The 18,779-nt window shown below is 38.5% G+C and overlaps 1 protein-coding gene across 1 annotated transcript; it reads left to right on the top strand.

Annotated features, from left to right (window-relative positions):
* Positions 1-656: 656 nt before the first annotated feature.
* On the top strand, positions 657-18,533 carry mchr1a (melanin-concentrating hormone receptor 1a). Its single transcript, XM_077571966.1, has 4 exons — positions 657-717; positions 3,180-3,221; positions 11,722-11,803; positions 15,231-18,533. The coding sequence occupies exons 1-4, from the start codon at positions 712-714 to the stop codon at positions 16,247-16,249; spliced, it is 1,149 nt and encodes a 382-aa protein (XP_077428092.1). The 5' UTR covers positions 657-711; the 3' UTR covers positions 16,250-18,533.
* Positions 18,534-18,779: the final 246 nt, after the last annotated feature.

Raw genomic sequence — 18,779 nt, 5'->3', positions numbered from 1 at the left:
CACATTGCCCCTCTAACAGCATTTGAGGGTACAAAGATCAAATTAAGTTCACAAAATCATTACTCCACTGTATTCTATTAAACACTCATGATTATATCACATCTATATGTCTATAAGTAAATTCAAAAACAGTAAAACATCAAATTGAAAATATTAAATGTCTTCACTAGTCTAGTCATAGATAGGCAATAATTAATAATTCAGTGAAAGGCAAAATTCAAATGTGAATGTAAACAGACTTATTAGGAACTTATGGAGGGTGTTAAAAACGTATTTGAAAAGAGCTTCAAAACAGGTTTAAAACATAATTAATATTATTTGAGAACATTTTATATAACTGTACATGTCATCTGTGATCTGCTAGTATAGCCTCTTTGAAAAGTGTGATTTGCGATCGACTAGTGATGTCTGATAAGGCCGGAAGAGGGTCAAATGTGAATGTAAACAGACTTATTAGGAACTTATGGAGAGTGTTAAAAACGTATTTGAAAAGAGCTTAAAAACATGTTTAAAATGTTTAACATAATATTATTTGAGAAAATTTTATATAACTGTACATGTCATCTGTGATCTGCTAGTATAGCCTCTTTGAAAAGTGTGATTTGCGATCGACTAGTGATGTCTGATAAGGCCGGAAAGGGGAGCTCTTTTTCCCGCTTAAGCCGCTGGAGAAGACGCGTCAGTGTCCGAGTGGTCATTGATTTCTCCCTCATGCAGGTATGAAAGTAAACTTTTTGTGCCTTAACATTAAGAGAATAGTTAGTAGAAAGTTCGTTTTGAACTATTTGTGTGATTTTGAATGTTTTGAAAGCTGTATCGTTGTGTATTATTACCTTGTTAAATACGCCAGTTAGAGCAGCCATTACAGTTGGACATGTCGTTAATGAAGGTCACGTGACGTGTACATGGTCGTACGTTGCGACTACTAATAGAGAGCCAAACGGTTAAAATGCTTATTTGTGTTAAGAATTATTAGTATTTTGTATGAACATATTTAGGAACTTTTTATGGAAGCAATAATAGACTTTAAATGCACAATCTGTCTATGTATTGTTAATGTGTATTAGAAGTGTACTTTGAAATGCTAGATTTAAAATTTTGTTTATTATTTTAGGCTGTATTGCCTCAACTATATTCCATGATAACTGGAAGAATATTATTTTTGTACCAATGTTGAAAAATTTGTATTCCAAGTATATTTGTACTTTTTGTGAATATTTACAAGATAAAAATTCCCACTTGAGCCGCTGGAGAAGACGAATCTGTGCCCGAGTGGTCGTTGATTTCTCATTCAGGCTGTAACACACACAATTAAATGAATCCCTTTCTGACACAGTGTCAAGGTTCATTAGTGTTGTAAAAGCACACACCTCTCAAATTGCATCTGACTAACTGGCGCAAGTGTTGTAGCTAGTGAGCTGAGTAGGATTTGCAATACGTTTGGGATTGGAATCGACCAAATAAAATAAATTTCCCCTGTGTTGTCTGAATAACTAAGTAGAATTGATTAGAGCTAGCATAGCACACGTTTTACCTTCAAATGAATGTGCTGCTTTTATCGTGGTGTATTGGAACTTGCATTCCTTTTAAGTCATTCATTATGATGGAAACTATTAGGAGTGTGCCCAAAAAATTGATTCTCATTTAATACAATTCAAAATCGATTTTAACTGTCCCAAAATTTATTTTATTTAAATTATTTTATACTGTCTTGCCTTTGTCTGTGTGTACCTTTATTTGGAGCGCTGTTCATGTTTTTGGTCACTTAGGGGCACAGTGTGGTTCCACGCGGTCTAATACACTGTTAAGTTGTAGCCACATTAGAGAGTAGAAGGAAAAAGTCACAATCAAGTTATTCCAATAAAAGTTGTTTTTTTGCAGTGTGGAGCCGTTTTTTTGAGTGATAAAAGTGCCGCAAGTAGCGCACTAATTAGCATTAGCGAGTCAGACTGGAGCGGATCATTACAATTCCTTGCACATCTATAGATTGAAGCAAAAATCATTGTCAATCAAATCATTTTGAATAAAAAAATAGTTCTAATCGAAATCGCAAGCCCAAAAATCGGAATCTAATTGTGATACATTCAAAGATTCCCACCCCTAGAAAATATGGTTATGTGTGTCTTAAATATATTTTACTTTTGTGTTCATTTAGATATTTGTTATTCACGTTATGAATTGGCACTCAAAACTCATTTGATAGGTTCAGCGTGTAAACCGAGGATTGTGCCTAGTGCGTTCCAAGCAGATGACGAGTGCGAGCAACTCTGAAATTTCCACTTTGAATCCTGTCACATGGAGAGGCGAAACTGATGCAAGTGTGTGCAATTCTCAGCTTTTTCCATCCTTTTCTCAGTTTGCTGGAGGACACATTGAGTCACGCTACCTGGCTGTGCTCCTTATGTTTGATTGTGTGTGTGCGTACTATTAAGGCTATGCCATGGCGATCAGGTTTGTAAGTGGGCATGTGTGTGTGTTAAATGTGCTTATAAAAAGATGAAACATCACTGCTGAAAGTTGTTTATCCATATCCTTCCGGCTGATGACTATCTAGTAGAAATTTTGCAGATAAAAACACTGAAAGGCAAAATTGTGAATGTTTACGAGTAGTGTTGCGCAAGTAGCAATTTTTGTGTGTTTTTGTGTGTGTCAGGGATGGCTCCAGGATTTTTTTTTTTCTCTGAGTGCTAAAGGAGGGCTTAATCGACACTTGAGGTCCTGAGAAAATAACATACATATATTTGTAAATATTATTTAAAAATACTGGACAAGCTTAACTTGGGCTATAGAAGTTTCTGTTGGGATTGAAGCACCAACTAGCCCAGGTGTAGCGTTGTATATACTCAAGGAACTAGTCCTCCATGTTTGCCACCTTCCTTATTCTTCAGTCAGATCACTTCCTGCTCATATTAAGAGACTGCAGTTAATCATGCCTCGGTCAGAAGATTTAAAATCTGCCATATATTGTACAATTTGACATGATACGTAATATAATAAATACCCTCATCCCAAATGGCGACTCGTTTAAAAACAAGTTTTTATCAAAGGTATTTACTTATCCACCAAGTTTCCACTAAGCAGAAGTTTTTTGCAAAGTAAAAAAAAAGACCCCCCCCCCCCACACACACACACACTTTTTTTAAATGTGGATTTTCATGTGGATTATATTTGTTTTTTAGATGACTGACTCCAGTGGGGAAGAAAATAACAGTCCTCATTTGGTACGTATATTGATTTTCCAAAAGTTAGAGACGAACGATTAAGCGTGGTGAGTGGAAAAGTTGAAAATATGAATCGATATTAAATGCTTGACGAGTGTTATGCTTGACCAGCCTTATCGAGACAAGCATTTTAAGAGGTACTTGCTCCTATGGCGAGCCAAAATCTAATTTCTAACATAATTGTGGTGAATGTTTGTATGAAAAACACTTTGAGGCCATAAATACGCAGCACAGTTTAGATTTTATGTATATCATTTTTATGTCTTTTTACAGATGTAAATGGGGATATATTGAAAGGAGGCGCTCCCTCCCATTCACTTGAATAGAACCAGTGCAGTACAGGCTTTTGTCATTTCTTCCACGTAGGATACTGTTTTGTTATGGCTTAGTGGAGGCTGGCTGGTTCACACTCGCTCAAAACATTTGACAAACTATTGTTAGTAGGGGTGTTAGAAAAAATCGATTCGGCAATATATCGCGATATTACAGCGCGCAATTCTCAAATCGATTCGATATGCGGCCGAATCGATTTTTAAGCATCAATTTTTTATGGCAATATTCAACAAAACGTCTTACTTAGGGTTAGGATTCACACATTAAGCAAGGAAGAATGTTATATTAATGGAACATTAAGCCTTAATATTTTATTTCAGTGCGGTTCAAACATGAAACAGACTGCAACCTGTTTGTTAAATGCAGTGGCTCAGTTGTAAGCCTGAATTTTCAGATACATTTTCATACAAATCTTACAGTGTACATGTACAAGTTTACTGATTAGTATTTTCTAAATGTGAGTAAAAATAAATAAATAAAAATAATTGCAATAATAAATTCATAAATTTGTATCGGGATTAATCGAATCGTGACCTATGAATCGTGATACGAATCGAATCGCCAGGCACGAGGCAATTCACACCCCTAATTGTTAGTGTGCTGTGCAAACTGGCTCAATGCAGCTTGACATGTGATCAATGAATAGTAGGACTCCTGTAGGCCATGAATAAAAAACGATCTAATGAAAAACAACAACAAGTCCAGCGGTAACTGAGTTTGTCATCTTGTCCCGCACGACAACATATTCAAACGCTACGTGCCGTTTGCAATCTTAATATGAGTCGGAAGGAGGACACCCTGTTTACAGACTCATAATGAGCAAGAAGTGCTACTGGTTCAGATACAGTCGACAATGCATGGAGATGAGCGCTGAGATCAACTTCACATTGAAATCGAAAAGAAAGTACGACTTGATACTTTTGTATCAGTGCTGCACCGCGAGAAACGGAAGTCAATACATCACAATTTTGACAAATGCCCTCTGCACGTGACACGTGACCTCTCTTAGTTCACAGCAAGCATTAGCTCTGTGTGCATCTTTCGTTTTTTGGTCAAATGGAGAGAGCTTCCCCTGGTTCGAAAGGTTATACCCCATCCCCGCAGCTTTATGACTTCCATCAGATGCTAGATCAGGTATCTTCAAGAGGGGTTTGTTTACAAGAGATACCTCTGGGTAAAGGTCCAGACCTCAAAAAGGTTTGAGCCGAGCCTTCAAACTGTATCGAATGAAACGTTTCCCTTTCCCTTTTGCAACATTTTATTTGTGTTTTGCCATGCAAAAAAATCCCACAAAATACTTGATTTACAAATTTCAACTGGCATCAAAAATCCACACCTTCCTGCGAATACATCGTTTGATTCCACATGACAGTTATTGCACAATTTAATGTTTAATATCAACTTTTCCCCATTCATTTTCAATGGGTTAGACTTTGAAATTTTTGACCACTAAACAGGAGGCGATGGTTCGAGTCCCATCTTAGACAGGTTGCAGTTTTCTTTTTATTCATTTATCATTCAACAATAATTTAAACGATTTGCGAGTATGTATGTTCGAATGTATTCGTGAGTACGTTCGAACGTAGTTGCGAGTATGTTTGAACGTACTTGCGAATATGTTCGAACGTATTTGCGAGTATGTGTGAACATATTTGCGAGTACGTATGGTCGGACGTACTTGCGAGTATTTGCGAGCATATTTGCAGGGATGTGATTTTTCCGCTAATTCGCGGAATTCCGCTTTTTTTTATCTCCCCCCCCCAAAAAAAATCCGATTTTTATTTTTATAAAAAAAAAATTTTGTATTTCATTGTGTATGCACATGACTCCGACAGATAACATCTTCTGCTATAACAAAGACATTTGTGGTATGCTCTAATATGAGTTACTTTTCATTTGGTCATGATACAATTATTTGTTCATGAAATTTGAACTCTTCAACATTATTTATGTGTTAACTTAGTAATCACATTAGTTAGATATGATGATATTCTCAGTGATAGTTTTTAAAAGCAAAGGCAGTCCAATGTTTTTGAATGTGACTGATTTTGAGTTGACTAAAACTGCCATTTTATATGGGATAGTTCAATATACATTGAAAATTTATGCTGTTGTTTTGTCTATTTCTTTGTCATGTGAGTGCATTGAAAGTACTTAAAAACACGGAAAACCCATGAGCTCCGGGGGGCTGCGCCCCCCTTGTCCCTAGCTGGGTGCCAGCGGCTCCCAGACCCCCAGCTAAATTTGCAGATAATTTCACTTTGGTCAAATCACATCCCTGTATTTGAGAGTATGTTCGAACGTATTTGTAAGTACGTTCGAACGTACTTGGGAGTATGCTTCAACATATTTGCAAGTATGTTAGAAAGTATTTGCGAGTATGTTTGTACGTATTTGCGAGTATGTTTGAACATTGAATTAATAAGCTTCGGCTTCATCCCGTCAGCCCTTTTTCTTTTTGAGTTGTCTGAAAGGCAAAATTAACACACATAAAAACCCCCAAGAATGTATTTGCAGGTACGTTTGAACGTACTTGCCAGTATGTTAAAACGTGTTTGCGAGTATGTTCGAACGTGTTTGCGAGCATGTTCGAGCATATTCGCCAGCATGATAAAAGATTTATTTGACACGCTTCCAATTTTTTCTGAATGTTTGGATTGCACGTTTTCAGACTCGCCTCAGGAATCATTTAATCTTGCAGACTGGCATCCCTTCCAAATTTTAATTAGATGTGTGGGAATGAATGCTAAAAGTTTTGTGAGTATTTCTTGTATGCAGTCCAAGACTCACCCGTGCGCCCAAAAATATACCCCTCAATGTGATACGCCAAAACTGAGCAATAAATGTAATTGTGGAGGATTTTTATAGTCTTACATTGAATGATTAATTGACAGAACAGTTTATTTTGACCATGCACTACAAAAACAAAATAAACAAATAAATAAAATAATAATAATAACAGATGTATCCATCAAGACGTGTTATCCGTACATAAAATAGGCACATGTTTCACGTACAATATTATGTACAGTATATATTCAATCGTTAAATTAGCTTCTAGCTCAGGAACATGCTACATTGGTAAACCTACACTATGAACAACAAACAAAATGTCCTCAAATAAACTCAAACTACTGCAGTAAAATGTACATTTCACATACACATCAAATGACTTTGGTGATTTTTTTCTTTTCAATGCCAATTGGAGGGACCGAATTTAGCATGCAACACTTAAAGCAGCCTAAAAATGACATATAAACCAAGGCTGACGTTAATTTTTTAATTTTGTGTCAAGTATGTGTGTTTTTTGTGTGATTTGTAGATGAGAAATGTGATGTTTGGAGTCGGGATAGACCGATTATCGGCTAGGTCGATTAACAGCACGATATTCAGCATTTTGACGAATATTGGCATCGGCCATTTTAAAGAATCATTAGCCTGATAATAGATCCCTTTTAAAAAGTGTTAACTTCAGGGAACTAATTATTTAATTTACAGAAATGCTTCTGTTTTTGTTTGAAATGGAAACAAAGTAAAATTGTAAAACAGTACTTCAGATATTCGGACATTTTTGGAAAACTTTATTTACTATAGAAAACAATCAGGAGCTATTTACTTACGTTTTTTTTTTTTTACTTTTGGAAACATGCTACTGCCTCTTAGAGGTCCCTGAACTTTTTATTAGATTTTTAAAACAAAGATGTCTATGGACTAAGATTATTAAAAAAAATAAAAAATACCTCCAATATTTAACAAACCCTAAAAGTTGTTCAATGAAGATATTATTAAGAATTCTTAAAAAAATTAAGCGCGGGAGTTTGTATTTTTTCAAATTTTCATGCCAATATTATCCCTTTTAGAAAATTAATATTGGCTATCAGTATCGGCCCTGAAAAAAAAACACATCGATCCATCGCTATTTTGGAGTGATGAAAAGGTGCCGGACTTCTGACGGAATTTTTTTTTAGGTAAAATCTGCCACTACGGTAGCCCCTATGTAAAGGCAGAATTTTTCATGCTGTTTCTGCAGTTGTACCTAACCTTGTGACATTTACATCGTTTTGAATCATTCCAAGTGAGTAGGATGGACTTGGAGTGAAAACTGCATGGGAGTGTGAAACAAAGTCAATCGGTCACATCATCTGGCGAATTTAACATAAGTGCTGGTTCAGGGTGTTTATTTGCTCAGCTGCCAGTCGTCTATTCCAAGCAAAGCCTCTATTGGAATGGGAAGCATCTATTTGTGGAAAGGCATGTATTTGTTTGAGTGGAAGTAATCAAATGAGTAGGGAGTTTCGATTTGAGAAAATGCATGAAATAACTGTCAATCTGAGTAAAAGGGGATGTAAAATCAAGGAAACGGACGGGCGACCCCGATACATACACGCACACACAAAAGCTACATCCGCTTTCATTTAATCCCACAGGAGAAAATTTTACAATGAGTAGACTTGCACTTCCTAAACCTTCTTTAGCTGTAATTGCATGTGGAGAGTTCAAAAGAAGATAAATACTTGCAGGGGGGGAGAACAGCGAGTGAACAATAATTCAAAAGAAAAAGGTAGATGAGAACACGACTGCGACTACGGCATAATTAGGGTAACTTAATGTGTTTTGTGTGCACAATTTTTTTATTTTATTTTATTTGCAAGAACTCTTAACTAATTCACTCCCGGCCATTTTTACTGAAGCAACCACCTTCGCTCCCGGCTGGTTTACTGGATTTTGACTGATTTCGCAAGTGCCACAGAATATTGTGTTCTACTACTATAAAAACATGGAACCTAGACCTTCTTTCATCAGAAACCCTCCCCGATATTTGTATGTTTCCGTTTTTGCAGCAGTTAGCATTAGAATATAGCCAAGCTGCATCATTATTCACATTCATGGTGAAAACAATGGCAAAAAGAGCTTGTTGCAACATGGCCCTGGCTGATCTCTACTACTCTACTACTCTGCTGCTGGCCGTTTTTTTTGTAATAACAACCATTGTTTTAAACCACCTCTTCATGTCAGAAGCTGCATCAAAGCCTTCCGTTTGTTCTTGCATTTAAAACGTTTTTGCGAGTGAAGGACAAAGTATTAAAAAAACGTATTTACACGTCTTTGGATTTGAATGAGTTAATTTGATTTTGTGTAAAAGTTTATTATTTCTTTGGTTTTTCCATGCGCTCATTGCTAGTTTAATCTAGTCTAGTTTTTCTCCGGTGAAAAATGTGAGTTGACCAAAATAATTTTGTTTAGCTTTTGTTAATGAAACTAACACGCTACATTAAGAAAAACATTTTTTTTTAGTAGAACTGATACCATTTAGTGCTTCAGTAACATTCAATTACGAACAAGTCATGCTACCAATGTAGCACAGTGGCGAACAGTTTCTTGTTTACAATACGTGCTAATACCAGCTTAGTATTGCTAGCACTGTTATTTAAGGTCGATATTTACCACAACTATAAACGCACTTTTCATAACCGCATGCCTCTGTGGATGGCCATTTTTGTTTGTTTTTCTTTGTTTCTTCCAGTGTGTGTTGCTGATAACCCCGGGGCTCGTGTCTGTGACGGCCAATGGCTTATTTGAAATCTAGTTTCATATCAGGAATGTCACACAGAATGCACAATGGCTTGTTTAATATTATTTGTCGACTGGGGGGAGAAAACGTCTGCATTATTAGAAATCATTAAGTGGATGCTTTGCTGAATGAGAAGTATTTCAAAGTTATCACACACAACTTCACTGGAGTGGAACTTGTCAGGTATTTTAAATGATGTTTCAAAGCCTCTTTTTTTTTTCTCAGCTCCCTGGATGGCACCAGTAAAGAGTTTTAAGAAAGCACAAGATAGAGTCCACTCAACCTTGACAATAACAAATAAGGCATAGAATATGCTGTGTTTAGCAAGATAAAGCACGTCCGATATACAATTTACAAATCATACGGACTGGGACTCATTTTCAGCCCCGGAGTTTCAGGGCTCAGACTTAAGGTCACATTTTAATGAATATACACAATTTTACAGTTTGTGTATCAATGTAAAATAGATGAGCATTTGATTGCTCTTACAAGAACACAGTCTCATAAAATGGGCAAAGAAAGGACAAAAAGAAACCAATAAGCAAATGTACATTAAATGGGATAAGATATTTTACACTTACCAAATGAAGTTAAAACAGCAAGATTACAGCAGCTTAACACTGTACTTAGTGTCAGTACTTTTATTTTGAAATGTGTTCTCGCCACTTCTGACGCACACTACTGAGTTGACTGACGCTAACTTAGTGAGAACGTTTATGCCACAGTTTCCTACATGACACTGCAGAATGATGAGGAGAAAATTCTTTGAGCTTTCATTCTTGGGAAGTTGCTCCAGTAAAGCTGGAACTTACAACTGCTGCAATTGCACCATTAGTCGACAGGATGGGGACGGGAAGATTCAACTTTCTGGACAAGACAATGTTAAAAAGTACATCAGGAATGAAACAAAGGGCTTCTACACTTTTTTGGGCCAGGATCGCCATTGGTCAATGTAGAAGCTACAGTTAATGATGTAATACAACACAACAACTTATAACCTATTTGTCTTCATGGAAAAGTTTAAGACCTCAATGTGAAAATGTTGTAGTTGTTGAGACAGAAGAGAAATGAAAAAACAAGCTTGTCTTTTCCAGTAATGGACCTGACATCGTGGTTGAACAAAGTGGAAAAGAAGCTGCAAAGATTCAGAGCCACACTAAATGATCAAACCGTCTCTTGAAGATTTGCTGACTTGCTGAGAGGTCAATTATTCAGCACTGCCAACTGGAAAAGTTTAGTGAAGAAATATCGTCTCTAAAAAGGGGAACGTGATCTGAGTTAAGGAAATCAATTGCAATTACCAACTTGATCAAGCGCTGAAAATGAGGCTCATTAGAGTGGGCGGGAGGTTACGCCAACGCCTGATGAAGTGAAATAACCAGTCATCGTCGGCAAAGATCAGCGCTCATTTTATGCCCTATTCACGAGTAATTCGCCCTTTGTGCAAGAAATCACCTGCTTTCAGCCTTCCTCGACAGTCTAATGAGTTAAACCCTCCTGTTGCGTTGCATTACAGAGGAAAGAGGAATTTGCATGATCAGAAAGCAAAGTTCTTCATCAGCAAAATGTGGAAAATGAAGGACCGCAAATTATTTTGCGCAAGGTGGAAGCCATATTGAATGTTCGTCTCGCTACAAAAGTCAATGGGAAATTCTCACACCACTAATGTGTTTATTAGTAAAAGAAAATGGGAGTGGCGGAAGGAGCACCAGCGATCATAAATAACAAGTCTCTAGATAAGAGCTAAACGTCAAGGAATTAAGATGAGATCGTGACAGAGCACGATGGATGGCCATTCATTAGGGGACAGCGAAGGGGCAAAAGCTCACACGCCACCGTTAATTCAAAGTGACAGTAGGCAAGGACATTGGTGGCGGGTCGAAATACATGGCAAATAAGAAAGCAGTGTGTCGCATTCAAAACCACATTAGAGAGTTTTGAAAGTCAGCCACGCTAACAACGCTAACACGCTAACAACTATTTCACCATGCTTGTGGACTCTCCATATTTCAACCCATCCATTATATCCTCTTTTTCAAACTTAGAAATCAAATAACTTTGGAAATCAATGAGAACATTGCGCGGCATTTCAATTATTATAGAATGACATATTATGAACTAATGAATCGGTCTCAATGTAGCTTCAGCGGGCTGACAAGATAGCCGGAACGTTATAAATCGTTATAAATCTGTTTGATGTGTGCTGATGTGTTTTTTTTTTTTTTTTGGTTTCTTAAGATTTAATTAACTTGAATAGCTCGAGATTTGCTTTTACACGTCGTTACATATCGATGAAGATGAGAAAAGCGACAGCTGTAATAGGAAAAAAATATATACATATATTTATGTTTTGTTTTGCTTTTCGGCATTTGTGTGACACATGCACAATAATGATGATAGGTCGATGGAAGGGAGGGAGTGAGTGAGTGAGTGAGAGAAAAAGAGAGAGAGAGCGCCGTATGCGTGAACACCGAGTAGCCACATCTTTAGAACGCTCGCAGCAATTCCAGCCGAGCTCTCTCTCGGATTAACTATGAGAAAGAACTTCCTTACAAAGGTTATTTCTCTTTGCATTTTCTTGATTTGACTCGGTAGAACTTGCTCACACTTGGAATATCAGCGATGGATTTCCTCAACGACTCCAATTTCTCTCTCGGGTTCATCAATGCAACATCAGGTGGGTGAGCAGCAAGTGACAGTATGTATACTATTGTGGAAGTGTTTTTTTGTTGTTGTCATAATTTCCATACAAAACAAACAAACATGCTTTGGTTTCCCACAGCTGCATCACAGCATCCCCAATGTAAGAGAGAAATATCACCATCCATACCACATCGTTTGCAACACTCGTCGAAGCTGTGTTTTTTGTTTCATTTGGTAAGTTTTTCTTCATTCGTGTGACTTCTGTCCATTGTGTGCACCACATTGTATGAAAATGATGATTCCTCTGTAATTACCGAACTCATTTGTCAATCCGATCGTGTCAGCCGGTTCAAACCCTGCTCTCTCTCTTTTTTTTTTTTATTAGCACCATTGTTCATCTGCCTCTTATCACTGGAAGCGTTCATTTCGTAATTGCAAGCCTGTCACTCCATTGTAGAGGGGGAAAAACGACTTAAGTTCATTCCATAACTTTCATTCGTTCTCCACTTTTTCTCTCATCACAATTCAGAATGACATCAATCACATTTTTTCTTATCTTACAACTCAATTCGCTCTCAGTGAAGCAGCTAATTAAATTTAATCTGCACCAGTTCACCTTTGCCCTTTCTCTGTAATTATCCGGCACCATTCGCATTGCCAATTCACGTCACTTACTTTAATCAGTGCTGCGTGTGATCCAATAGCAAGTAAATACATGGTCATTAACAATATTGATACTTTTCAATATTTAAGGTAGATGTATCATTGATTGCTAAATTGCAGTTCATTTACAGGATTTTCTAGTGCTTTTTTTATTTATTTATTTTTTTTTATGTTTATTGTATTATGTATTAGGAAATACTCCAAAGTGAGGACATAAGTAGTACAAAGTGGAAATAGAAAATATTACTATTTGCCAAATGTGGTACAAATTGTCATGTCGGAATTGTTCGTGATCACTAGAATTATTATTATTTTTTCTAGGTACAGTTCAGAAATTACTATATAAAAGGTCTCCCTTCATTGCATGTCTATTCTGGATTTATTTTTATTTTTTTAATCTGTGTGAGGAAAAACACTTGTCAACTGCTGACAGGGCCTTGAAGGCAAAGACATGAAAAAGCCATGCTGATGGACTCTATACTCGTAGCATTTCCGCAATTTAGAAAGCAAACAAGCCTTGATTTCAAAGTCATCTATCTAAGCCTTGTTGTGCTCGAATATTCAAATATATCACATTTGTTATTTTCTCAAAATATTGCGTAATATTTCCCCCTTTTTAATTGAATTTGCTAATTTTTCCCCCATACGTATTTGCAAAGCGCTGTGCATTTATCATTCATAGGAAGTATGTCAAAACATAAGTAAGGTCACATCTAATTCAGAGGCAGATCACGCATTTATATTCATTTGCAAAATATATTCCAGAGATCCTGTTGTAAATGCGACGGCGCAACATCGAAAACGAGAGAAGGGGTCGGGGAGCGGCAAGTCGCCGAGAGCTCCTGCTCGCCGCTGAGAGAGAAACGGCGAGGCGGGCCATCTGGCTGTCTGTCACTCGCTTGGATAAAAAAACAGCAACAACAACGCAGGAGAGCATACAAGAGCAAAACTGAAACTACCTGGTTAATATCATTTCACAAGTACCAATCTGATATTGATTCTGACTTAGTATTGACATAATCAATATTTGGATCAATGCGCCCACTACGACCCTCAATTACTCATCTCTTTTGTTTGCCTTGGCACCGTGGGGGGGGGGGGGGGGGGAGGCAGAGCTTTCAGCTGAACATTCTGCTGTCAGCCATTTCAAACATTTTTCCAACTCACCCCCCCCCCCCTCTTTTTTTTTTTTATTCCCTGTGACCTTTGAACCCACAAGGACACTGTTCTGATTGTACAAAGACCTTGAAAGGTGCCTGAAAAAGAGACATTGCATTGACCCCCCCCCCCCCCCCCCCCCCCCGCACATTCAGGCTTCACGAGTTTGTTTACTTACTCAAAGACTTTAAAAGCTGTAGAAAATACCATTTTGAATCGCTACTGCCACCTGTGGCCAAAAAATGAAACTGCATTTCCCTTCTTCATGTACACAATGCGCACGTCGTCACATCTGCAGACAGGGTGGGAAATTCAATCCCAAATTCAGTCTGAATACTATTACTAAACTAGAAGATCATGAACGGTCAAATGAAAAGGCTATTATAAAAAATTTTGGGGGCAAATTGTTACAGAGAGCAGCTTTAATGGTGGGAACCATTAAATATGATGACTTCCATGATATCATATTTTATTTATATTATTTCATCCCCACACCCAATGAGAATCAATAAGAACATTGATAAGATATCAATATTAAAATCTGAGTAGCTAATTCTTATCAATTCCCATCCCTATTGACCTGCACTAAAAAAAAAAGGAAAAAAAATGAATATTTACTAACGTAACGTTTTTATCACTCAGAGGTTCTAAGTAAATTTTACAAGGAGAGTTTTGAGGACATTTGACCAATTTGTTAAAAGCAACAACAAATTATACTCTAAAAACAGTTGGGTCAAAAAAACAACAACTATGCGTCAAAAATGGACCGGAAGGACTTGTGTCAATTTGACCCAATTAGACAACCCAGAAAGTTGGGTCAAATTGACCCAAAAAGTGGATCGATTCATTTTGCATCCATAATTGGGTTACTTTGGACCCAACTGTTTTTAGAGTGTAATCAAGGGTTGAGGAACAAACCCACAACCTTCAAGTTGGGAGACAGCCACTCTACCACCGGAGCCATGCCATCCCTGCTGTGTGTTAGTATATTGATTTTGGACACACCTGTAATGTAGTATTGTGGCAAATAGCAAGAGTGGCATGGCCCAGGTGGTAGAGTGGCTGTCTCCCAACTTGAAGGTTGTGGGTTTGTTCCTCAACCCTTGATTACACTCTAAAAACAGTTGGGTCCAAAGTAACCCAATTATGGATACAAAATGAATCGATCCACTTTTTGGGTCAATTTGACCCAATTTTCTCTGTTGTCTAATTGGGTCAAATTGACCCAAGTCCATTAGGTCCATTTTTGACGCATAGTTTTTTTTTTGACCCAACTGTTTTTAGAGTGTAGTTTGTTGAAATGTCCTCAAAACTCTCCTTGTAAAATTTATTTTGAACCTCTGACTGATAAAAACATTACTAGTTTTTTTTTTCAAGTAAATATTCCTTCTTTTTCTTTTTTTTTTACAGTGCAGGTCTCCCAAGCTGAGGGTCACGAGTTCATTGCTGAATGCTATTTTTTTTAAATAAACTGGTAAAATGTCCTCAAAACTCTGCTTATAAATAAAAATAAAAATTTAAAGAGTTTTTTTTCTCAAGTAAATAGTACTTTAAAAAAAAAATATATATTCTTACAGTGTGCTAAACTTCCCTCTCCAATGACCACTTTTGTCCTGCCCGCTGCTTTGTTGTGTCTCCAGCTGTGGACAGTCCTCCCCCCTGCAGCACCATCCTGCTCGTCATCTTTGGCGTCATCTTCCTGCTGGGCATCCTGGGCAACAGCATCGTCATCTACACCATCATGAAGAAAACCAAATGCCGCGCCAAGCAAACCGTCCCGGACGTCTTCATCCTCAACCTGTCCATCGTGGACGTCCTCTTCCTGCTCGGGATGCCCTTCCTGATCCACCAGTTGCTAGGCAACGGCACGTGGCGCTTCGGAGCCGCCATGTGCACGGTCATCACGGCGCTGGACTCCAACAGTCAGATCGTCAGCACGTACATCCTGACGGCCATGACGCTGGACCGCTACGTGGCCACGGTGCATCCCATACGCTTCAACTACATCCGCACGCCGTGCGTGGCTTCCCTGGTCATCGCCGTCGTCTGGGCGCTGTCGCTCATCACCATCATCCCCGTGTGGATGTACGCCGACCTCATGCCTTTACCCGGCGGGCTGGTGGCCTGCGCGCTGCTCCTGCCCGACCCCGTCACCAACACCTACTGGTTCACGCTCTACCAGTTCTTCTTGGCGTTCGCCATCCCCCTCGCCATCATCTGCAGGGTGTTCTTCAAGATCCTGCAGCACATGTCCACCAGCGTGGCCCCGCTGCCGCAAAGGAGCCTGAGGGTCCGCGTCAGGAATGTGACGCGGATGGCGGTGGCGATCTGCCTGGCCTTTTTCATCTGCTGGGCTCCCTACTACATCCTGCAGCTGGTCCACCTCGGCGTGCAGAACCCCAGCGTGGCCTTCTCCTACACCTACAACATCGCCATCAGCATGGGCTACGCCAACAGCTGCATCAACCCCTTCCTCTATATCGTCCTCAGCGAGACCTTCAAGAGGCAGGTCCTCAGAGCCGTGCGGCCGGCAAACATTAAGTTCAACGTCAATTCCAGCTCTACGGAGGGCGGCAGCGTGTGCATGAGGATAGTGCCTGTAAGGGCTCAAGTGGAGCCAGCGGAAAGGGAGATACCTTCAAGTGTGGCCCCGCAGTGAAGCAACAAAAAATACAATCTGGATTCAATTTATTTACCGCCAGTCCGGTAAAAAAAATGACCTCTTTCGAACCCTCATCTCCCGTTTGCAGGTCAAAGCTCCGCAGCGCTACCCACTGAGCCACAGTGGACTTGCAAAATTTGACGTCATTAGCCGTCAATGGCAGCGAATGCGTTATCCTCCGGATTAATCCGCTATCATTTAGTAACTCATTCACTCACAGCCATTTTCACTGAAGCAACCCCCTTCGCTCCTGGCTGTTTTACTGGATGTTGACTGATTTCGCAAGGCCCACAGAATATTGTGTTCTATTCGCTATAAAAACATGGAACCTACCAAAAGAAAGATTAGAGTCTCTTCTTTCATCAGGACAAAAAAAAAGTATATTTCTATCTGTTTGCGTTTTGCAACAATTAGCATTAGACTATAGCTACGTTTCATCATTATTCACAAATCTGTTTAGAACTGTGGGTAAATCAGCTTGTTTGCAACATGGCCCTCGTTGATCTCTTATACTCTTCTACCACCTGCTGGCTGTTTTTGTAATCACTACCATTGCTTCACTCGTTCTCTGCAGTTTAGAGGCTGCATCAAAGCCTCACATACAAAAAGCACAAAACACGTATAAATACGTCTTTGGGACACATTTAAAATAGAACGTATTTTTACGTTTTTTGGGAGCAAATGAGTTCAGGTCATCTCTTGAAGATCCAGCTGTAGATTTTCTAGACCTTGCTTGAAATGGAGTTGATCTGTTGGTAGAAAGTCAGGTGAATGAACTGTAAAGCCCTTTTCACACTGCACTGTGCTCCGTTGTCAAACCCATTCATTGTGTATGTGCCGAGGGGCAGCCACCACGGAATGGAACGTTGCTAAGCGGCTCGGCGCAGCAAGAGGACGTCAGCCGGCGGAATGACAAAATGTGGACGTCAGACAAGCCCTCCAATAGGCTGGCGGGGCGATTTAGCGCTATTTGCTCCGCCCCTATGATCAGTTAGGCCGGGCAAATATCAAGAGCCACTTTCAACTGCCTGAAGCACACTCACGAAGACGCGCTGTCAAGCAGAAACATCCAGACCCGCCACAGGTGCGATGTCAAAAGGTAAGCAGAGCTGCATTGGGGTTTTGATGGACAGATTAGCGCACAATCGCCAGTGAGATCCAGCCAGCTGTTGTGCACACATTTGCTGGCAAGATGATAAGAGGCAGCCTGTAAAATCCCAGTCTCAGAGCTCAGGCACTCATTTGCCATGGTAACGAAATCCAGATTGAACATTGGCTCGGCAAAATGTGGGGTGAAGGTACAGCGTAGTTTACTTGACCAAAAATGAAAAGAAAAAAAATACAGGGTATAAATTGTGCCATGACTATTTTGAAAGCAGTTTCAGTTCATTAATTTATTCAGATGTATTTTTACAATAAATACATGCTTTCTTTCTTTTTTCTGACACAATTTCTTTTTCTTTGTAATGTACAGATATTTTTAATTTTATTTTGGAATTGTCTAGCTACATGACATTCGTTTGTGTTAAAAAATACGTTTTTTTTTTGTTTGTTTGTTTTTACCTGTAGGGAAATAAATGATGGTAACAATATGTTGTTGTTGTAATTAAGTGTGTCGTATACTGTATGTCTATTGTGACTCATCAAGAAAATTGCTTTGGATATTTCCATTAATCTACAATTGTTGTCAAAGTGCACAACTCAATGCCACACTGTGAAAGTAAAAAAGAAATAAATTGTTGTCCTGAGATCTTAGCTGTGCTTTGATGCAAATTCACAACAAGTAATTACGACATAATCTCACTCGCAGCTGCTCATTTACGCAACCATGCAAACAGAAAAGATCGACATGCGGATTTGTGTGTACTGACCCAATAGCACTACAGTCTGAGGCCTAAAACAAAATTGGATTTGAATATGCAAGGAATCCTCTCATGCAGTGGTCTGCAACCTGCGGCTTTGGGGCCAAATGTGGCTCTTTAGTCCCTCACCTGTGGCTATCTTAAAAAAATAAAAATTAAAAAAAAAAGGTAGAAATGTTATTATTATTTTTTAACCATGTTTATTTTTTTAGATTAACTATTTTAAATGACTAATTAAATATTCAAAAATGTAAGGAAGTTGTCAAAAAAAAGAGAGAGGGACAAAAGGTAGATGAAAACGTTTTAAAAATTACATAAAAATGTCCAAAAAGTGAGTAAAAACTGTCAAAAAAGGAAAAAGAAAATCACCATAAAATGTCCACAAAATTGCCCAAAAAGTCTCAAACTGATAGCAGGCTTTGGGGCCAAATGTGGCTCTTTAGTCCCTCACCTGTGGCTATCTTAAAAAAATAAATTAAAAAAAAAAGGTAGAAATGTTATTATTATTTTTTAACCATGTTTATTTTTTTATATTAACTATTTTAAATTACTAATTAAATATTCAAAAATGTAAGAAAGTTGTCAAAAAAAAGAGAGAGGGACAAAAGGTAGATGAAAACGTTTTAAAAATTACATAAAAATGTCCAAAAAGTGAGTAAAAACTG

Source organism: Vanacampus margaritifer, chromosome 7 (genome assembly GCF_051991255.1).
Source record: "Vanacampus margaritifer isolate UIUO_Vmar chromosome 7, RoL_Vmar_1.0, whole genome shotgun sequence".
Lineage (NCBI taxonomy): Eukaryota > Metazoa > Chordata > Actinopteri > Syngnathiformes > Syngnathidae > Vanacampus > Vanacampus margaritifer.
This window is presented reverse-complemented; position numbering and strand designations above follow the sequence as displayed.

Bases quoted from the DNA above. Each gene is read 5' to 3' on its own strand.
- mchr1a (XM_077571966.1), top strand. The intron at 3,222-11,721 runs GTACGTATATTG...TTGACTCGGTAG, and splicing joins AAAATAACAGTCCTCATTTG to AACTTGCTCACACTTGGAAT. The intron at 11,804-15,230 runs GTGGGTGAGCAG...TTGTGTCTCCAG, and splicing joins GTTCATCAATGCAACATCAG to CTGTGGACAGTCCTCCCCCC.